The following is a 22,364-nucleotide window of genomic DNA, read 5'->3' on the forward strand; positions in this document are numbered from 1 at the left end:
CCCTCCGGCACCATCCACAGATGCGCTCCGTATCAAGTCTCGGCCAGCCCTGAACGTGCTCCCGGAGGCCCCGACTGTCCTTAGCCCAGCAGATCTCACTAATTCATCTGAATTCTCTCTGCCACTCCCACTGGCCGCTGGGCTCCATGGACTATAATGCCAAGCACCACCGCCATCATCTGGTCTATTCCATTTCCTCCAGAAGGCTCTGAATACAAGCTGTTCTCCAAGAAACAAACGTGGATTAAACAGCGAAATAAGCTGGTAGGAAGGACCACTCACTACGCCTGTGGGAAGAGCCTTTACTTTAAGCCCTTCCATTTCCTTGGGAGGATTGTTAAAAAGACAAAAAACAATGTCAGAAACATGTAGTTGAAACTCCTAGCAAAAGCCTGGGGACCGGGCTGGGCTGCAGAGCGACATTCAAGCAAGGCCAGTTTTTAACATGCCCTTTAGCTGAGCACAGACACTCAGAACATAAAAGCTCGGTTCTAAGTGCTCATGTGAGACTCCCCCAAGGACAGCTTGAGGGGCCGCTGCGTCCATCCAAGCCTCCCAAGGGCAGTACACACCAAGTCCAGGCAGATTTCTGATGCTCGGCAGCCTCAAATCGAATGATCAGCTCGTCCCTGCCAGTGGAACACATGCCTTCCTACAATACTCATCCAATACCCCGGAGATTCCAGGACAGTTAACGGTCACATTCCTGCAGTTGGAGGCCATTGCCTAATTAGGTGGATTTGCTCTCACTCTTCAAATGCAAACGCATCTCTCATTCCTCCCAGGCCAATCAACTCTATAAAAAGAGAGGCTGCACTAGAGAATCGGGAGTCGGGGTTCCAAGTCTCTAAGTCCTTGAATGTCCCAATCAGATGAATCTCTGTAATCTCCTCAAGAGGACATGGAATCACTAACCCAAGGTAATAGGTGAGGCCTGGGAGACCTCAAGTGCACATCCGGGAGCTATCAAATTCTTGGGTCACTTTGGAATAATGGCCCCATTCCCATAGTTGATCATCCAATGTTTTACTCAAGAAATCCTTCCAGCTCCAGTTAAATGCAACAAGATAAGAGGGGAAGAACACTAAAGAGATGAATAAAGAAAAATCCAAGAGAATCAGGATCTTTCTTGTCATCAGAGAATCAACACTCCAAAATTCTATGATTTTATGATTGATTCCAATGGCAGAATTCAGGATAAAATCCTGATTTTCAGTCCAACGAATCTCCAAATAAATCATGAGACCTCTTAGAATTTCATAATGCAAAAGTTAAATTAAGAAGTTGGAGCCATGAAGACAAGAAGGCGGAGAGGAAGAGTTTTAGTCTACTTCACCTAGCATGCCTACTGTGGAAGTGAGAAATTGAGAATGATTTTGTAGCAGGAGTTTGGAGCAGCTGAGTGATGACCTGTCAGTCAAATGAGAGTGTTCTCTTTGGAATGTTACCGGGAAAGGCCAAACCAACTGTTGGCTGGAACCTTTGTGGCTTGAAAGAGGGAAGAAGGTTGTTTTTTTTTTCCCTCTCTCTCTCGGTTTTGAAGACTGAAGAAAGGAAGGTTTTTTTTTTTATTTTTTTATTTTGGTCAAAAGTCCAGATATCTCTCTGACTTGCTCTGTTGTGATAGTGACTGAACTTCCAGACCTATCAGCTATTTCTCCCAATTGAACTATATTCCACCATCCTCCAATCTAAGACTCATCCTAGTGATAGGGAAACCCCCAAATCTCTTTCCTTCCATTTCCTTATCCTTCCCTGTCTTCCCCAATAAACCCTTTATTTAAGATAGAGAAGTAAAAAAGTATTTCATTTGAGACATCATAAACTCATCTCTGAGTTGATTTAGAAGAAGAAGGAAGGGGGGGGGGGAGGGAGAATTAGGGAGGCTGAAAGGAGGAAGGGAAGAAGGGAGAAAGAAAAGAAGATTAATAGCCGGGTCTTTAGTTGTCAGTTACCCTCAATATAGTCCCTTATTACAATTTGAATTTTCTCAGGTTCTTCTTCTAGTTGTTCTAGGTATAACAATGGGTAGTGTATTAGTGAATTCATGGGTAAATGCAAGTAAATTTTCCCAGATCTTTCACATTGCAAAGTCACTTGGATCTCACACACACACACACACACACACACACACACACACACACACACACACACACACACACACACACACAAAATCCCATCCTAAAAGGTTATCTGGACATGAGGGAATTAATAAGAAGGTATGATCTATGGTGAGAGGACCCAATTTGACCATAGCGCTTTTAAGCTCAGGGACCGGTTGAATCTGACCCGTTGCTTCAGCTACAGAAACCAGACCCCCTATGTCGGTATCCCCTGGACATGTCTTTAGAACAGATTTTGAAGCAGTATCTAAGAGAGCCTTGTAGTTTTTCTTTCCCACTTTAATCCATACATATGGTTCTGGCTTCTGTGTAGCTAAAGTATTGTTATTGAATTGAATATTATTGAATCACTGCATTTCTTTACTACTTTCAGCCAGCTGTATGGTTGAATCAGTTAACTCTTCCAATTTAAAACATTTCCTATGAGATTTTCATTTGAGGTTAATTGTATCATATCCTCTGCTTCAGTGGAAAACGAATTCAAATCATATCTATGGTTAATCTCATATCATTTTATTTGGTCAGACCCCCCTCTTCCACTTAGAATATTGGTTTCAAGTCTGTCATTTGAATCCTTGGTTATTCTATCAGTTACTAAATCTGTCATTCCATTCATCTGTTCAAATTTAACTGTTATTTCACCTCTATTACTTTGAATGTGATTATTATTTTCAAATGTAATGTCAGCTTCATTTTCATTAAATTTTGTATTTTCTATATCAGTCACTGTAGGATGGAAAGTTTCAGCTTCAGGATTCAAATTAGATGTTATTTCTAAGGATATCTGTGCCATATAGCTATTAGAAGAATTAACTGAGTTTTGTGGTCTCTTGTGCAAATCTGTGAATATTCCCAAATCATTTACATCTCCATTAACAGTAACCTCACTGGTAATGGTAAACTTATGCTTTGATTTTCTTTAACAGTCAGTTTGCTGCAGGGAATTGAAATTTTGTTTCGCTTGAGTTTACGTGACTTTTTCTTTTACAAAATTCAATCCCTGTGCCTAATCTGCACTGAAAAGTTTTCCAAGAATGTTTTGACTTGATTTCTACTTTTTTCATGTGTGGTTACTATACAGTTTTTCTCTAAGTCTCTTATCTCTTGTTATTTGAGAAACGATAACTTCTTCATCAAGTTCTATTACTTGTCTCTGCCCGTCATGTGGTTTGCTACTTGGTTTACATTTCTCATCATTCACAGATTAATTTCTTGCACCACCGTTTCACTGTTTCTTATCTATTTTCTCCTAAGTTTAACAGCAGTCTGTCTTTCACTATTTTCTCTATCTCTACGTACCAAACTAAATACATTATGGGCCTGGCTTCATAATTCTCTTCTAACCATGTCTGCATATTTGGGCTTAGTCCCTAATTTTATAGAATCTCTCATTCCCTGTAAATCTGTTGCATGTTGAGTGGATTTCAACTTACAATGCTCACAATAAGTAGGATTTTGCTTATCGTATTTTACTTGTGTGCTTTTGTTGTTCTTAAGTTCATACTTCTTTTTTAGAAAACAGTCTTTGATCGGTGTTCTGTCTTATGGCAGGAAAAAAACATTTCCTAGTCTCTCTCTGTACTTTTCTTGGCTTATAAACAGGTTTTGGGTATGTTTTAACAATATTCAAATTCTTAATTTCCTCAATATCCTTGTCTATTAAATTTTTCTGATTCTTCCAATTTTTGCTGTAAATCTGCCACCTGTTTACTTTGATCTATGTGACATTCAAATATAGATGTCGCAGCATCTCTTAATTCAATTAAACTCACTGTATCATATCTAGGAAAATAATGTTTGAAAAAAACTTTGAAGTGTGGTGTGCATCCCTTCAGAACTTGTCTCCTTATGTGGCTTATAGACTCTACCCTTTCCCTATCTATGCCCATTAGAGCTTCAGCTGTCTCAGAAAGGCGATCAATAAAGGAAGCTGGATGCTCTCCTTTCTTTTGCACCAATCTGTCAAATTTCCCCATGCATTTGGTTTTGAGCAACACATTTCAATGGCTTGGAGCAAATCCTCCCTGCATTTCCTCAGGTAGGTCATGCTGATGGGATTACAGAAATCAAAGTCTTCCCTTTGCTTCTCTGTAGGCCAAGCTGTCAGGTTGCTTTCTGACTTAGTCCTATCAATGAACTAAAGATGTTCATGAGGGCTAAAAAGTTCTGCCAAAAGAAATTCCACATCCTGAAAACTGGGTTCAAAAATTCGGAAAGCACATTTTAGCTCCTTATGAGTTCTATGGGGCTTGTTGATAAACTTTGGGAACCTTTTCTTCAGGGAATCTAATTCCTGGGTAGTAAATTGCCTATGAACCTTTGAGGGCAACACACCAGCTGTACTACATATCTTCGAAACATCTTTGAGTGGAAAGATTTTCTCAGCTTCATTATTTGCCTTAGTGTCCGTGCCACGGTCATTGCCCTGTGCACTGGACTTTGCTTTCTTGGCCTTTCTGTCTTTATCCTTAGTTGCATTGTCTGCCTGACCATTTCCCTTATCGTTTAATTCCTGAAGGCAAAAGGGCTAGATCAGAGAGATGTTATAGGTAGACCTCAGAGCTTTATAACCATCCAGGGGACTGAGAGAGTCTAATTGGACAGATGGCCCAAGAATGACTCTGTTTTGATGATCTCAGAATAAGAATAGAGATAACTTATCTCACATAAATGATATACAGAAAGAGGAGTTTATACTAAAACAAGGGCAGGGGGAAGGGGGGAAGGTAACATTTGAACCTCACTCATCTGAAGTGGTTAAAAAAGGGAAGAATATGCATACACATTGTTAAGTATAGAATTTTTCATCTGAGGCAAAAGGGAAAAAGGAAGGAAAGGGTAGATTAAGCGAGATGTTAGCGAAAAGGAAAATATATTCTTCAACATGGGACAGTGAAAAAAGAGAAGTACAAGGGAATAATATGGCAAGAAATACAGAATTAGCAATCATAACTGTGAATGTGAATGGGGTGAACTCACCTATAAAATGAGAAGATAGAAGAATGGATTAGAAATCAATATTCAGCAATATATTTCTTGTATATAAGAAATACCTTTGAAATGGACTAGAGCAGAATTTATTATGGTTCCTATCTCTTATATGGGGAGATACTATATAGGTAGAACTCTGTCATCAGCCAAGAAATTCTATTTTAGTTTTTTAAGTTTATTTGTTTAATTAATTTAGAGTATTTTTCCATGGTTACATGATTCATGTTCTTTCCCTCTCCTCCTCTCACCCCCCTCTCAAAGCCAACAAGCAATTCCACTGGGTTTTATATGTGTCATTGAACAAGACCCATTCCTAAATTATTAATATTTGCACTAGGGTGATTGTTTAGATTCTACATCTCCAATCATATATCCCCATCAAACCATGTGATCAAGAAGAAATTCTATTAAAAAAAGAATTTAAAAGAGAAATTAAAGACTTGGGAATCTACCTGTCAAAACACAAGCATGATCTACATGAACACAATTACAAAACACTCCATACAAATAATGATATCTAAATAATTAGAAAAACTTATTTTTCAAACACTTCCTAAATTAATTCATGAGTAAAATTTCAATCCAGTTACCAAAGAATTACTTTGTAGAGCAGGAAAAAATAATGGAGGAACAAAAGATCAAGAATATCAAAGGACTTGGGGAAAAAAATGAAAAGGAAGGGAAGTAAAAGATCTCAAACTATACAACAAAGCTATAATCATTAAAACAATTTGGTAGTGGATGAGAAATAGAAAATTAAGTTAATTGAACATATCAGGAATAGTACAGTAAACTAGCATTCAGTAAACCCAAAGATCCCAGCTATTGGGACAAGAATTCACTGTTCAACAAAAATTGCTGGAGAAACTGGAAAGTAGTTTGGCAAAAATTAGGTATAAAATAGCATTTCATATCACATACCAAGATAAGCTCAAAGGAGATAAATAATTTAGACATCATAAAACAAAATAGTAAAGTACAAAAATGATTGGTCACATTTATGGGTGGGGGGAAAATTGATGATCAAACAAGAGAGATGCATAGGAAATAAAATGGTTATTTTGATTATATTTTTTTAAAAATCTGATACAAACAAAACCAATTTAGCTAATATTAGAGTAGAAGCAATAAATTGTGTGTGGGGGGTCTTTTTAGCAAGTTTCTCTAATAAAAGATTCATTTATAAGGTGTGCAAGGAATTGGATCAAATATATAAAAATAAGAGCCATTCCCTAATTAACAAACTGACAAAGATAGGAATAGAACAGGCAGTTTTCAGAGGAAGATTCTTCTCCTTTCTCTTTATAGTACTTTACTTGGGTGATCTTTTCAGATCCCATGAATTACCTTCTCTATGCTGATGATTCTCAAATTTACCTTTTCTGTCCCAATCTTTCTGCTGACCTCCAATCTCATATCCACTTGCCTATCTAATCCCTGGAACTGACATCATAAATTCAGTATGTCCAAAACTGAACTCAGTATCTTTACTCTCCCTCCCTCCCCCATCACCTAACTTTCCTATTACTGTCTAGGAGACTGTGCCATAAAAAGGGCAACCAGGTTTAGGCTACTGGAAGGAGTGGGAGAGAAAAAGATTTAAAATGAAGGGAAGTTTGTGGCCTATGGAAAGACATATGAAAAATTTTCCAATAGGCACAGAAAAGGGACATTTGGTAGAAACTTTGGGGTGGGTATAATGAATCAGGGGTTGGGCAATGGGGACTGGATGATGACTTACAGGTTCAGAATCACTGATTGGGATGTTTGTGAACCTTAAAAATTCTCAGACCCTAGTTCATAAGGTTGGGTTAAGACCATTCCCCATTTTAAACAATGAAGGACCTTAGATCAGGAATGTGAGACCTCTACTCCATCCCTACTTAAGCATGCTTTAGGGGAAGAAACTCCTGGCTGAACAATGAAAAGTACTTAAACCCATACTTATAGTAAGGCAAAAGCTCTTAAGCTGTGCCTATTTTTAGATCTAATACAAAAGGGTGCTAAGTACCTATAAAGGTCAGACAACTTGTGAACTTGCAAAAGGCAAAGAGGTTTTTCAGGTGTGAACTTAATCAAAAGTTCAAGTCTTCTTAGGTGTGAATTGAGAATGGTCTGTCCTTTGGAAAACGTCTACTGTGATTGGTAGATGTGAGAACTTAGGGGAGGTGGCATAGGAGAAAATGCCCTTTAAAAGGAGATGAGAAACTGAGTCTGAGGACAGTCTCAGAAGGACTCTCTCGCTGGAGCTCCTTCTGAGGAGACTCTGTCCCTCTGGACTCTCTCTCTCGGGGACTATCTCAGAAGTACTCACTCTGGAGATGGCAGCTGGCCAAAGCTGAGCTAGTCTCTCTCTGAACACTAGAATCTTTGCTTGGACAAATCTTGTGGTGAGTGGATAAAGGATTGACTGATCTTTCTCTTAGGGCTTGGGCCTGGGTTGGCATGGGCCGGCCTATCCTTTTCTCATTCTTCTCATTCTTCCTTCTCTCTCTCTCTCTCTCTCTCTCTCTCTCTCTCTCTCTCTCTCTCTCTCTCTCTCTCTCTCTCTCTAATTCCTCATTTGTATGAATTAAAATCTCTATAAAACCTAGCAGACTTGGGTATATTTAATAATTGGGAATTTTTCCCTGGCGACCACCTTATATTTGATTTAAAACAAGACACTGTCTTGAAACCATATTTTTTGCGGTCACAATTTAAGCCATCCACTCTTATATCTACTACAATTCATGTCTCCCACTATTTTAATTATTACATGTTCTATCACCAAATGTGAGAATGCTTATCATTGAGTGCTACTATTCTTCTTGAAGGAGGCTAGAGATTGGGATGGAGACAAGTAGAGCATAGAGTAGAAGGCAGAGGGTCAGAGGATAGACCTCATTTCACAAGTCTTTCCTTCAAAGGCTGGTGATTCCATTAAAAATAGCACAAGATGGAAATCTCACTTCCCATTTATTTTCCTCTTCCCTCAGGGGACAGTCACAGCAGGAGATTGAAGCCTGGGGTCAAAGGGAAGAAGGTGGCTCCTCTCCATTCTATTTGGGAGATCAGGTGGTTCTTTTGGCCTTTAGCAGCCTTCCCTCAGAGGACACACAGAAAAGATGGAAGTCTTGGTCAGAGGAAGGTCTTGCTCCTCTTCTCACCTGAAGCTAGAGACCAGGTAGGCCAACAGGAAATGGGAGTCTTCCAAGGAAAAGTTATCCTGGGGCAGAGAGGAGTCAGCCCTTGTCATTTTCCTTCGGGAGACACAGGCAGCAGAAGATGAAAAGTGCAAAGTCAGAGGAAGGTTTTGCTCCTTTTCTCTCTAGTTCTTAAATCTTTTCTTCTTGATTGGTTTTCCAGGTTGGCTGTTTTTGCTGGAAGGCACCTTAGAGTCTCTTGACTTTATTTCAATACTTCTTTTCATTACATGGAGCCCCTGGCTTTTCTATTTGGTCCATTCAAATTTTAAGGGAATTTGGCTTGGTTTTGTAACTTTTATGCCAAATTGTTCATTCTCTTTACAATTAATTCTTTCTTCCAGAACTCTCATTTCTCTTTCAGTTTTTCCTCTAAAGCTTCATTTAGGGGGCAGCTGGGTAGCTCAGTGGATTGAAAGCCAGGCCTAGAGAGGGGAGGTCCTAGATTCAAATCTGACCTTAGACACTTCCCAGCTGGGTGACCCTGGGCAAGTCACTTGACCCCCATTGCCTAGCCCTTACCACTCTTCTGCCTTGGAATCAATACACTGTATTGACTCCAAGAAGGAAGGTAAAAGTTTTTTTTTTTTTTAAGCTTCATTTAAAATGAAAATTAAACTCTTTTTAAAAAATCTCTTCCAGAAATTCTAGTTGAGTTGGTGCCCAAGCTGGGTTTTTCTCTGAGGCAATGCATTTGTGCCTGGAGCGTTCTCCACTGTCATCATAGCTCTTTAGAGAAGGAAGTCTTTGTGTGTGTTTGTCTAATTATTATTCCACCTATTTCCTGATGTCAGCTTGATGTGAAGGCTGGGTTCTGCACACTTCTGGAGGGAGATCTGGGCTTGTCTCGTTGCTGTTTTCTTGGTGAACTGAGTGTTGTTATTTCAGGATCTCAGGGACAGGCTGGGAACCTGCAATCGGTTAAGTGCTGCTATGGTGGTTTGATAGAGTAATGTCTGGTGGATGCCTAACTGATTTTGGCTCTGAGTTCCTGACTTGGATTTAGGTCTGAACAACAGCAGAATGCTTATGATCTGCCTCTAACAGTCAGCTGAAAAGCTCTGCTGATCCTGATTAACAGAATTCTAGGCAGGATTCTCTGGTATGAGATTCCTATCCCAATTACTCCTCTGCAGGCTGGGCTAGATGCTGCTTTGCTCCTGGGGTCTGTGGCACACACAGCTGCTGCTTGTCTCTGAACCTCGGCCTTCCTTGTTCTATGGCTTCCCTACGCTGGATTCCCATGATTCCCATGCGGTCCGCCCTGCATCTGTGACCCAGAACTGGGTAGTAGGAGACAAAGCTTCCAGTTGTCCCTTGTCCCCATCGGTGGTGCCCTGGTGTGGGTATGGAATCCTCTCTTTGCCAGCTGCACAACCTCTCCCTGGTCGCTGGAGTGTTCTACCTCCAGCGTGCTCCTGGCCAAATCTCATCTCCGGGATCACAGACCTCTTAGACAACTTAGACACGGTTTCTTAGTGGAAGAGGCCCTGAAATGTGGGCCCAACACGCTACTGCTTTAACATTCTTGTGAATTTGCAGATAACACCAAGCTCGGTGCAACAGACAACAAAAGTGAGCTGAATCTATTAAGATAACATTTGTTATGGCTAAATGGAAAGTTGGGCTGAAAAAAAAAATCCATCTTCTATTTCAGAAATCCAAGATGGCAGAGGTGTGGGCAAGACAATCGTCTAAAGAGCCCTCTGCAGGGGGGTTAGTGTACCACACACTCCATCTAACCGTGCAGTGTGATATGGCACAATATCTTTGGGTCTCCGGTTCTGAATCTGCCCCACCCCCATAAAAAAAAGAGCTTGGGCTAGTCTCACACACCTTCCATGTGTAATATTCTCTGGCTCTAACAGACTAGACTAGACTAGACTAACATAGACTAGAATAGACTAGACTAGCATAGACTAGAATAGACTAGACTAACATAGACTAGAATAGACTAGATTAGCTTATTTTTTTAGACTAGACTAGGCTAGACTAGACTAGCATAGACTAGAAAAGACTAGACTAGACTAGCATAGACTAGAATAGACTAGACTAACAGACTAGAATAGACTAGATTAGCTTATTTTTTTAGACTAGACTAGGCTAGACTAGACTAGCATAGACTAGAAAAGACTAGACTAGACTAGCATAGACTAGCATAGACTAGACTAGCATAGACTAGAATAGACTAGACTAGGCTAGACTAGACTAGAATAGCATAGACTAGACTAGAAACAGAAACACTCCACTAAGGGCTCCATCAAGGAAGGTACCGTGTCTAGGATCAGGAAGAGTGAAAATTCTGCCACGGTCTTGCTCAAACCTCATCTAAAACCCTGTGCTTATAAGTTCAAGACTGGCCAGAAGGAAAGCCATCAGTGTGGTGAAGGGTCTCAACATGATGTCACAGAAGGCCAAATGGAAGGAACAGGTCATGTAGGGCCTAGAGAAGAGAAGACTTGGTTGGAGGAGGGGCAGGGGAGGTACAGGGGAGATGGTAGCTTCCTGTCTGCTTTCTTGAAATATTAAAGAAAGGGACTAGCTTGAACCTTAGTAGAAGCTATAGTTAGACGTTCCAAAAGGCCAAATTAAGGGTTAATTCATTCTTAAGAGTGAGCAGTCTCCTAAAAGGGAACAGGGTGCCAAGGGAAGCAATGGGTTCCCCCTCAGAGAGCAGCTTCAGACAAAAAAGGCTAGATAACTATTTGCCAGGTATGCTGGTGAAAGCTTCCTTGTTCAGGTTGGCCAATGTGGCCTCTGAGGATGAGGAGGTACGCGCGGGTTGCAATTTATACTAGTGGAGGGAGCGGAAGGACAAATCTGGACAATGTCCAAGACACAAAGAACCAGTGAAAAATATGTGGAGACAATTTGTGGGAAGAAAATACAGCCTCGAACTCATTAAAAATGGGACATTGCGGCGCCTATCAACTTAATCGTATTTGACTCCTCTTCTCTCTAGCAGAGATTATGGATTTTTCTTCTTTGTGCCAAGTAATGGATTCCTTTAAATGATTCCTTTAAAAGGTCATTCTTCGGCACCAGCCCTCCCTGCCGGAGCATCTCTGAGAATTCACCTTCCCCTCCTGACCTTTCACCACCTTTAAATGTCAAATATAAAAGGCTTCAAGGGGCCGGCAGCACGGTTGAAGAACGAGGCATTCCAAACCGAGCTCATCTCTTCCACGAACACTCCAATGAATCTCTGTCTGGGGCACATGGAACGTGTCTTGCCTCAGCTTTCTGACTTGGACGCTGGCTTCTGGACGCTGTCAGCCATCTCCCCCTTCCCCCACTTAGCTCCTCCAAGGCACCCCGAGGCGCGATGCTCCGAGCAAGCAGAGGGCCTGGAACGCATAAAGCTGTGCTGTCTGGCACTGGCTGTTCAATGGTGTACCTTCGAGAGCCGTGTTTACATGCTGAGAACAAAGGCGATGGGGGAGCGATCCTGTCTCAGTCTACGGCAGACGCCACCGTCTAGCGAGGACAGGAAGAACCAGGCTCCGGGCCGTGTCAGCGGCCAAAGCCTTCCTAGAAGGGGCCGCGCAGCTCTCGGCTCACAACGCTTCCCCAGCCCCCTCCTGCTTGTCCCCGAGGTCGGCACGGGCGGCTCTCCACATGGGGCACGCGTTCCCTCTTCTCCGGGGTCCCTCGACCTTCAGGGTAGCCTGTCCTAACCCCGCCTGCTGGTTCCCCCTTTAGAGCCCCCCACATGGCCTAGGATCTAGTCTGTCCATCTAGATCTCTGTCTTCCCCCAACAGAATGGAAGCTCCTTGAGGGCAAGATTACTTTTGTTGGGGTTTGTCTTCGCTATTCTCAGGGACAAGCAGAGGATTCAACAAGTGTTGCCGATGGGCTGTGCCACCTCTTTGGGTTCTGAATGGGCCCCACCCTCATAAAAGAAGAGCCTGGGCTGGTCTCCCTCGGGCTCAGCCCCGGGGGATCCCCACCTGGCTGTCTAGCCTCACTTCCAAACACAGAAGAAGGTACAGCCTGCCCTCCAGGAAGTGGGAAGCAGAAGCGGGAGGCAGGCAGGATGCTGTTGCTTCACGGCTGTCCTCCAGAGGCCAGGGTCCAGCGGTTGCTCCCAGGCAGCCCTTCTTCAGCAGCACTCCCAGCCCCTGGGACGCAGGAGACACTCGGGGATCAAGCGTGCATCCGACCATCCACTGCAGGGCTCCGGGGGGGGGGGGCGCCTCTCCCTTCCCCCCTCCCGCTCAGGGCTCTAGCAGAGCGGATAAAGCGCCCGGCTCGCAGGCCAACAGCCCTGCCGCAGCTCTGGGCCGCCGGGCTCTCCCCATCTACGTGTAGGGAGGGCGCTATTTGCCAAGCCGACTTCGGATGGCCGCTGCATCCCCGTCCGCGCGCACCAGGACCGCGCAGTAGCCAAGGCACGCTTGAACCTCTGCACTGGAGGCACACGAAGCGAGCAAACGCGAGCGAAGAGCAGGCCCCCCGGACTTGTCCGGGCAGCGGGGGCTGTTCAGAGAGTGCCGCTGGCGGGCCGGCTTGTGCCCCCACTGAACTGAAGGGCCGAGACAGGAGCTCAGGACCCCGCCTTCTGTTTAAAGCGGCCAAGAGGCCTGGCTCCCTGGCCCACCGTCCCGCACGCCTCCTGTTCCGTCACACTCCCATCCAGGAGGTCTCGGCACAGCCTTGGCTTCGGAACCGGCTCGTCCTCCCCCGGGGGGGCACGCTAGGGGCGGCCAGGCCTGAGGGGGCAGAAAGCTCACAGAGCGGGCCCTCACCCACACACCCCGCTCGAGCTCAAGAATCATGGGAAGCTGGCAGAGCCGAAAACCCTCAAGGCAGGAAACCTGCCCTGCCTATAAAGGCACACGTAAACAGCACATTCTTTCAAGCACACCTCATGGAACCGAGGCCCAATTCGGGCATCCCTCCCCCCCCCCAACCCCCCCAACCCCTCAGGCTTCTTTCACTGGACTTTGCCGGCCAGGAGAGAGACTTCCAAGGCCACCATCTGGAGGCAGAGAGGAAACGGCCTCTGCTGCACTTGCCCTGCCGGCCGGCCCATTCACGCAACGCGGCCCCCAAGGCAGCGGGTCCCACCATGGGGGGGGGGGGGCAGGGACGGGTACGTACGCGGCATGATCCCCTGGTTCACCAGCTCCTCCCGGGTCCGGCGCTGCTGAAGCTTCAACTGGAGCACTGCAGAATGGAGAGAAGAGGAAGGCGGACGGTCAGCGGCAGGCAACACCACAAAAGGCACATTTTCAAGGGGGCCAGGAGCCCGGTCCTGGACCTGGGAGCGCCTGCAATTGCAGAAGTGGCTGACAAGCCAGTTTCCGTATTTGGCTGTGGGCGGCCGAGGAGGAAGTTGCGAAGGAAGGGTCGCCCCTAGGTGATAACAATCCCCAAGGCGCAGAGGCCTCGCCTCCTGCCCTCTTCCTGAGGCGAGAACTTTGAAAGCAGGCGAGCCACACTCCCCCCATCGGAAGGGATGCTCTCCGCGTCTGCGGTCAACAGGTCCCCTTCCCGTCCCAGCCTCGGCAGCCCAAGAGAGGATTCGGGGCACAGGTGGAGGGGCTGGTCACCCGGGGGTGCTGTGCTCGGGGCGGCGGCACAGCCTCAACAAGCGCGCTGTACAAAGCGAGCCTCTGTACTCCCCCAGAGGGCCAAGGGCCTTCCTTGTACTCACAGCAGCCCTGTGGACTCTGAGAGAGGCTGCCCCTTGGGCCGTGAGGGAGGCATCCCTGAGTACCCACAAGTGCCGTGTCCAGCCCTGCCACGGGGGCCTGAGCAGGGACGCCCACGAGGAATCGTGGGGCTCACTGCCGTCAGGACTGCCTCTGCGACCTAGTCGGCCGCCGGACTCTCTCGGGGCACCCGACGTGCAGCCCCAGGTCTTCCTGAGCGCTCTAGGAGCTCTTGCTTCCTCGGTTAACAAGAGTTCACCCACGACCTCGGCTTCTCAGTTCCTGCTGCTCCCCGATTTGTAACCCTCCCATTTTGGTCAGGCAGGCCTGTGCCCGAGCTTTTCTTGCCTCCCTTTCACTTCTCTGAGCCCGGCTCACTGAACGAGGCCCAGCCGGAAGCCCTTCTCCCAACTTCCACCCAGGCTAGGGAACCTCCACCGGGCACCTGTGCGCTCGAAAAGCATCCATACCTGTGCTTGGATGAAGGCTTGCATTCGTGCATCTAAAAACATTACTCTGAGAAGGCTTCCTCGGCTTTGGCAAACACGCCCAAAGGGCCGAGGACACCAGTGAGGTGACGTAGAGGAAACACTTCCTCCCTGAACTGCAGCTTGCAGCCAGCACCCCACATCAAACATCACATCTGACAGTTTGGTCTCCTGGGCTTGGACAGGAACCACTCAAAGGCAAGAACCACGCCGTGGCCATTGAGCCTCCCTCCCAAGGGCAGCGATCGCTGGACTGAGGAGCCAATCCATATTAACAACCCTTGACTACCGAAGCGTTTGACTGTAGATTCCTGATTCTGAGTGGCCTAACCATGGCAAGTGAGCCGTCATAACTGACAGTGGGTGTGCGTACATGTGCGTATGGGGGAGGGAGCGGACACGGATGACTCCTACTCCTGCAATGGGCTTTCACAGCTTCCTTATTTCTCTGAGAGGAACGAGGGAACCAGCATGAGATGCTTTCCTCAATACACCTCCAGATCATGGCGGCTTTGGGGGCCAAGTATGTCACACTAAGCTTGTATTAACATCCTCTCATCTCTTTCATATGAATTACTGTCTTCTGTAACACACTTCCTTCAACAGGTATTTTAAGAGCCGAGTTATTTAAACACAAGCACAGGATATGATAGTGAAGAGAAAACCGATTTAAAGTCGGTGACCTTGAATTCAAATCTTCCCTGATGAAATTCCTAGCTCCACACTTGGCTAGAGGAGGTCCTCCTCCCTCTTCAAACTACAAATCCCACCTTCTGCAAGAAGTCTCTCCATGTCCCTCTTACTGCTGGTGCTTTACAGCTGTCAATGATCGCCAATCTGTCCTCTATATGTTTTGGTGGTCGTTTCCCCCACCGGACTGTGAGCTCCCCACACATGAGGCTTGACTTTTGACTCTCTTCGTATCTCCAAGCCTCAACACAGGATCTGACACAAAGTAAAAGCTTACTAAATACCTACTGACATACAAATCATTCCCGAGTTGAAAAATGGTCAAAGACTACGAAGAGGCAATTTTCAGAAGAGGAAATCAGAGCCAATTAGAATCCTGAAACAATGCTTGAATCCCTCGAGTAGAGAAACGTAATGGACCACCTCATACCTGATATGACAGAAAAGGAAAATGACCCATGTTGAAGGTGACAGATAGGGGAAAATGGGGACATTAATGCTGGTGGTGGAATTGTGAACTGAATCAACCATTGGGGAGGGCAATTTAAAACTATGCCCAAAAGGCTTTAAAACTCTGCATTCCCTTTCACTCAGCAATAACCACTGTATTGTCTGTATCCCAGAAAGAGCAAAGAAAAAGGGAAAAGACCCATATATATTTATATATACAGAAAATCTTGACAGCAGTTCATCTTGTGGTGGCAAAGAAATGGAAATTGAAGAGACATTAATCAGGTGGGAAATGGTTGAGCAAGTAGTGGTATATGATGGTGATGGAATACTATTGTGGTATCACAAATGACAAATAGGATGGTTTCAGAAAAATCTGAGATCTGCAAGAACTGATGATGCAGAGTGAAATGAGCAGATCCAGGAGAACAGTGTACACAGTAACAGTAATATCCTTTGATAATCAACTACGAATAACTTAGCTACTCTCAGTAATATAGTGATCCAAAATAATCCCAAAGAACTAGTGATGGGAAATGCTCTCTACCTCCAGAGAAAGAATTGATAAGAGTCTGAATGCAGAATAAAACCTATTTTTTAAACTTTATTGTTATTGGGGTTTTTGGTCTGTTTTCATTGCAATAGGGCTAATATGGAAATATTTTGTTTGGCCACACATGTATAGAATATATCAAATTACTTGTCTTCTAAAGGAGGAGAGAGGGAGGGAGACAGAGAGAGAAAGAGAGAAAGGGAGAGAGAGAGGGAGGGAGGAAGAGAGAGAGAGAGAGAGAGAGAGAGAGAGAGAGAGAGAGAGAGAGAGAGAGAGAGAGAGAGAGAGAGAGAGAGAGAGAGAGAGAGAGAGAGAGAGAGAGAGAGAGAGAGAGAGAGAGAGAGAGAGAGAGAGAGAGAGAACACGAAAGCAGGTGCCATGGTTTGACAGTAGTCTTGAAATTGTGCATTAGGGAGATTGTGAGGAGACGGAGTCAAGATGGAGGTGTAGAGGCAGCAAATGTTCAGACGACTGAAAAGACTTCCTTATTGATTGCAAACTAAGTACTCCCAGGGGACTGAAAATCAAACCTAACAACAAGACAGAGCCAAGGAACCCTCCTGCTGGACCCAACTCAAAAGTCAGAATTCCAGAACACTCCTGTTTAAAGGGAAGGAAAAAGGAAGGTTCCAGGACCCCGCCCCCACCTAGAGCTCTTAAGTCTCAAGTGGAAGCTAGAGCCTCTGGGCAGGCAAAGGCATTGGTTTGGGTGAGTACCTTGCAGGCAAAGCTGTGCCAGGCTGAGGGGGTCCAACACAGGCAGTGGGGAAGCAGATAGAGGAGAAATGCAGAGCATAGAACAGGAGGCATAGTTGCAGCAGCAGACACAATCCATATTGCCCCCTCCTTCCATAGATTTTGGCTCCAGGGCACATCCAGCAACCCAGCCAGACTTAATCCCATCAAAGCCTCCAGAAGACAGGGAAGTTCAAGCTCTAAAACCCCTTCCACACAGACTGCACTGAAAGATAACTCCAAGGGGGGGGGGGGGGCTGGAGGGAGGGAGGGAGGGAGGGAGAGAGGGAGGGGGGGAATCAAGAGCTCAGGCAACAGCAGGGAGTAAAGATGGGGAAAATATGAGCAAACAACAGAAAAAGAAAAAGAAATTACAATCAACAGCTTCTATATAAGCAATGAACAAAGAGCAGATGGAACAAAGAAGGATGAGGGAACTCCAAGCAATAAAATCCAGAAAACCCAGCGAATTGGATACAGGCTCTGGAAGAACTCAAAATACAATTCAAAACACAATTAAGAGAGGCTGAAGACAACTTTAAAAGCAAGATAAGTCATCTGGAAACAGAAAAGTATCTTGAAAGCCAAAATTAATCAGCTTGAAAATGAGGCAAAGGAGATAAAAGAGGAGGCAAAGATGAAAGATGACCTCCAAAGAAAATCAGACCAGAAGAAGAAGGATGCTCAAAAATCCAGGGATGAAATCCAGTCTTTAAGAAGGAGAATACAATAATTAGAAGCAAGTGACTTTATGAAGTCAGGCAGCAGGACACTATAAAACAAAATCAAAAGAATGAAAAAATTGAGGAAAATATGAAGCATCTCATTCACAAAATAGAAGATTTAGAAAATCGTTACAGGAAAGACAACTTAAGAATCATTCATCTACCAGAAGACCATGACAAAAGAAGAAGCCTGGATATCATACTACAGGAAATTATCCAAGAAAACTGCCCTGATATACTAAAACAAGAGGGGAAAATGGAGATTGAAAGAATCCACAGATCACCTCCTGTACTTAATCCCCAACTGACAACACCCAAGAATGTTATAGCCAAATTCAAGAACTATCAGACCAAGGAAAAAATAATACAAGCTGCTAAGAAGTCGTCATTCAGAAACCATGGAACCACAGTGAGGATAACACGGGATCTGGCTGCATCTACACTGAAGGACCAAAAGACATGGAATATGATATTCCAGATAGCAAGGGAACTAGGTCTACAAACAAGAGTCAACTACCCAGCAAAACTGACTATATTCTTACAGGGGAAAGTATGGTCATTTAACAAAATAGAAGAATTCCAAGCATTTATAAAGAAAAGACGAGACCTGAACAGAAAATTTGATGCCCAAGCACAGAATTCAAGAGAATCATCAAAAGGTAATCAAAAAAGAGGGAAAAAGAAAAACAAAACAAAAAACAAACAAACCACAAACCCTTTTTTAAAAGAGACACAATAAGTTAAAATGATATGTATCCCTATAAGAAAAGAGTCATTGGTAACTCTTTAAAATTGCTATTATTACCTGGGCAGCTAGAAGAATTACACTTAGAGAGAACAGTGACAAATTGTATAGGATGAAATGCCAAGACATAAATATGTATACAGATATATGTATGCATAAATACATGTGTGTATGTATAAATACATACAAAACTAGAGCTAAAAAAAGAGGTTAATACTAGAAGAAATGGGAAAAGAAAGAAAAGGGGGTCAATTTATATGTCACAAAGAAGTTCATGGCAGGAGGGGGGAGAACATCAATACACCGGAAGGGTAAAGAGGTTGGAGATAGGAAATACTCAACTCTTACATGCATTGAAATTGATTCAAAGAGGGAAGAACAATCCAATCCATTGGGGCAGAGAGTTGATTTGTACTCTACAGGGAAGTAGAAGGGTAACAAAGAGACTGTTGGGGAGGGAAGACGTACAAGGGAGGGAAAAGGTGGGGGTGGTATTTTAAAAAGACTAAAGAAAATAAGGGGGAATAAGAAGGGAGGGGGGTAGAAAGGGAAGTAAAATAAGGGTGGGAATTAGGGGGACTGATTAAAAACAAACATTGATGTAGAAGGAAATAGTGAAAGAAGAAAAGGCAGGATTAGGAGTAGAAATCAAAATTCTGGGAAATACACAACTGGTAATCATAACTCTGAATGTGAATGGAATGAACTCACCCATAAAATGCAAGCAAATAGCAGAGTGGATTAGAATCCAAAACCCTACCATATGCTGTCTACAAGAAACATACATGAGGAAGGTAGACACACATTGGGTAAAAGTAAGAGGATAGAGTCAAATCTATTAGGCATCAAATGATAAAAAGAAGGGAGAAGTCACAATCATGATATCTGACAGAGCCAAAGTAAAAATAGATCTAGTTAAAAGAGATAGGGAAGGTAATTACATCCTGATAAAAGGAAGTATAGACAATGAGGAAATAGTACTCAACATGTATCAACCAAATGGCATAGCATCCAAATTTCCAAAGGGGAAACTAGTGGAGCTCAGGGATGAAATAAACAGAAAAACTATATTAGTGGGAGACCTGAACCCTCCTCTATCAGAACTAGATAAATCAAACTAAAAAAATAAATTAGAAAGAGGTAAGAGAAATGAATGAAATCTTAGAAAATTAGAGTTAGTAAATATGTGGAGAAAAATAAATAGGGGCAAAAAGGAATACACCTTCTTTTCAGCAACACACAGTACATTCACAAAGAATGACCATGTATTAGGGCATAAAAACATTGCAAACAAGTGCACAAGAGCAGAAATGATAAATGCAACCTTCTCAGATCACAATGCAATGAAAATAATAATTAGTAAGGGTACATGGAGAGGCAAATCAAAAATTAATTGGAAATTAAACCATACGATTCTCCAAAATCAGTTAGTTAAAGAACAAATCATAGAATTAATAACTTCATTGAAGAAAATGACAATAAGAGATCCTTTCAAAATCTATGGGATGTAGCCAAAGCAGTACTCAGGGGGCAATTCATATCCTTAAGTTCATATATTAACAAATTAGAGAGGGCAGACAGAGGTCAATGAATTGGGCATGCAAATTAAAAAACTAGAAAGTGAACAAATTAAAAATCCCCAGATGAAGACTAAATTAGAGAACCAAAAAATCAAAGGAGAAATTAATAAAACTGAAAGTCAAAGAACTATTGATTTAATAAATAAGACTAGAAACTGGTACTTTGAAAAAACAAATAAAATAGACAAAGTACTGGCCAGTCTAATTAAAAAAAAGGAAAGAAGAAAACCAAATTGATAGTATCGAAGATGAAAAGGGAGACCTCACCTCTAACGAAGAGGAAATTAATGCAATCAAGAAAAATTATTATGCCAAATTATTTGGCAATAAATATGGCAATCTAGGTGATATGGATGATTATTTAGAAAAATATAAATTGCCTCGATGAACAGAGGAAAATAGACTACCTAAACAACCCCATATCAGAAAAAGAAATTGAACAAGCCATCAAAGAACTCCCTAAGAAAAAATCCCCAGGTCCAGATGGATTCACAAATGAATTCAATCAAACATTCAAAGAACAACTAATCCCAATATTATACAAACTATTTGACAGAATGAGCAAAAAAGGAGTTCTGCCAAATTCCTTTTACGAAACAAATATGGCATTGATTCCAAAGCCAGGCAGGTCAAAAACAGAGAAAGAAAACTATAGACCCATCTTCTTAATGAATATAGATCCAAAAATCTTAAATAGGATACTAGCAAAAAGACTCCAGCAAGTTATCACAAGGGTTATTCACTATGACCAGGTAGGATTCATACCAGGAATGCGAGGATGGTTCAATATTAGGAAAACCATTGACATAACTGATCATATCAACAAGCAAACTGAAAAAAATCACATGATTATTTTAATAGATGCAGAAAAAGCCTTTGACAAAATACAACATTCATTCCTACTGAAAACACTAGAAAGCATAGGAATAGAAGGTCCTTTCCTAAAAATAATAAACAGTATATATCTAAAACCATCAGCAAACACCATCTGCAATGGAGATAAACTAGAAGCCTTCCCAGTAAGATCAGGAGTGAAACAAGGATGCCCATTATCACCTCTATTATTTAACATTGTACTAGAAACACTAGCTGTAGCAATTAGAGAAGAAAAAGAAGTTGAAGGTATTAAAATAGGCAATGAGGAAACCAAGCTGTCACTCTTTGCAGATGATATAATGGTCTACTTAAAGAACCCCAGAGAATCAACCAAAAAGCTAGTCGAAATAATCAACAACTTTAGCAAAGTTGTAGGATTCAGAACAAACCCACATAAGTCATCAGCATTTCTATGTATCTCCAACACATCTCAGCAGCAAGAATTAGAAAGAGAAATTCCATTTAGAATCACCCTAGACAATATAAAATACTTACGAATCTATCTGCCGAGGCCAACACAGGAACTATATGACCACAACTACAAAACACTCTCCTCACAATTAAAACTAGATTAAACAATTGGAAAAACTTTGACTGCTCATGGGTAGGATGAGCTAACATAATAAAAATGACCATCCTACCCAAATTTACTTACTTATTTAGTGCCATACCCACTGAACTACCAAACAACCTTTTTACTGAATTAGAAAAAAACCAAGAACAAAAATTAGGAGAAAAAAAAGAACAAAAGATAAAGGATATCCAGGGAAATCATGGGAAAAAAAATGTGAAGGAAGGAGGCCATGTAGTCCCAGATCTCAAACTATACTATAAAGCAGTAGTCATCAAAACAATTTGGTACTGGCTAAGAGACAGAAAGGAGGATCAGTGGAACAGACTTGGGGTAAATGACCTCAGCAAGACAGTCTATGATAAACACAATGATTCCAGCTTTGGGGACCAAAACCCACTATTTGATAAAAAATCCTACACCAAGATAAACTCAGAATGGGTGAATGACTTGAATATAAAGAAAGAAACTATAAGCAAATTAGGTGAACACAGAATAGTATACATGTCAGACCTTTGGGAAGGAAAAACTTTAAAACCAAGCAAGAGCTAGGAAAAAATCACAAAATATAAAATGAATAATTTTGATTACATCAAATTAAAAAGGTTTTGTACAAACACAACTATTGCAACCAAAATTAGAAGGGAAGCAACACATTGGGAAAGAATCTTCATAATAAAAACCTCTGACAAAGGTCTAATTACTCAAATTTATAAAGAGCTAAACCAATTGTACAAAAAATCAAGCCATTTTCCAATTGCTAAATGGGCAAGGGACATGAATAGGCAATTTTCAGTTAAAGAAATCAAAACTATCCATAACTGCATGAAAAAGTGTTCTAAATCTCTTATAATCAGAGAAATGCAAATAAAAACAATTCTGAGGTTTCACCTCACACCTAGCAGATTGGCTAACATGATAGCAAAGGAAAGCAATGAATGCTGGAGGCGATGTGGCAAAGTTGGGACATTAATTCATTGCTGGTGGAGTTGTG

The 22,364-nt window shown here is 42.8% G+C and overlaps 1 protein-coding gene across 5 annotated transcripts in view; it reads right to left on the reverse strand.

Annotated features, from left to right (window-relative positions):
- MRTFA (myocardin related transcription factor A) overlaps window positions 1-22,364 on the reverse strand; it is a 119,478-nt gene that overhangs the window by 20,622 nt on the left and 76,492 nt on the right. For all 5 annotated transcript variants that reach the window (XM_056797388.1, XM_056797386.1, XM_056797389.1 and 2 more), the window contains one exon: window positions 13,404-13,469. In XM_056797388.1, coding sequence (XP_056653366.1) covers window positions 13,404-13,469 — 66 coding nt within the window. The remainder of the gene's footprint in view (window positions 1-13,403; window positions 13,470-22,364) is intronic.

Source organism: Monodelphis domestica, chromosome 5, assembly GCF_027887165.1.
Source record: "Monodelphis domestica isolate mMonDom1 chromosome 5, mMonDom1.pri, whole genome shotgun sequence".
Lineage (NCBI taxonomy): Eukaryota > Metazoa > Chordata > Mammalia > Didelphimorphia > Didelphidae > Monodelphis > Monodelphis domestica.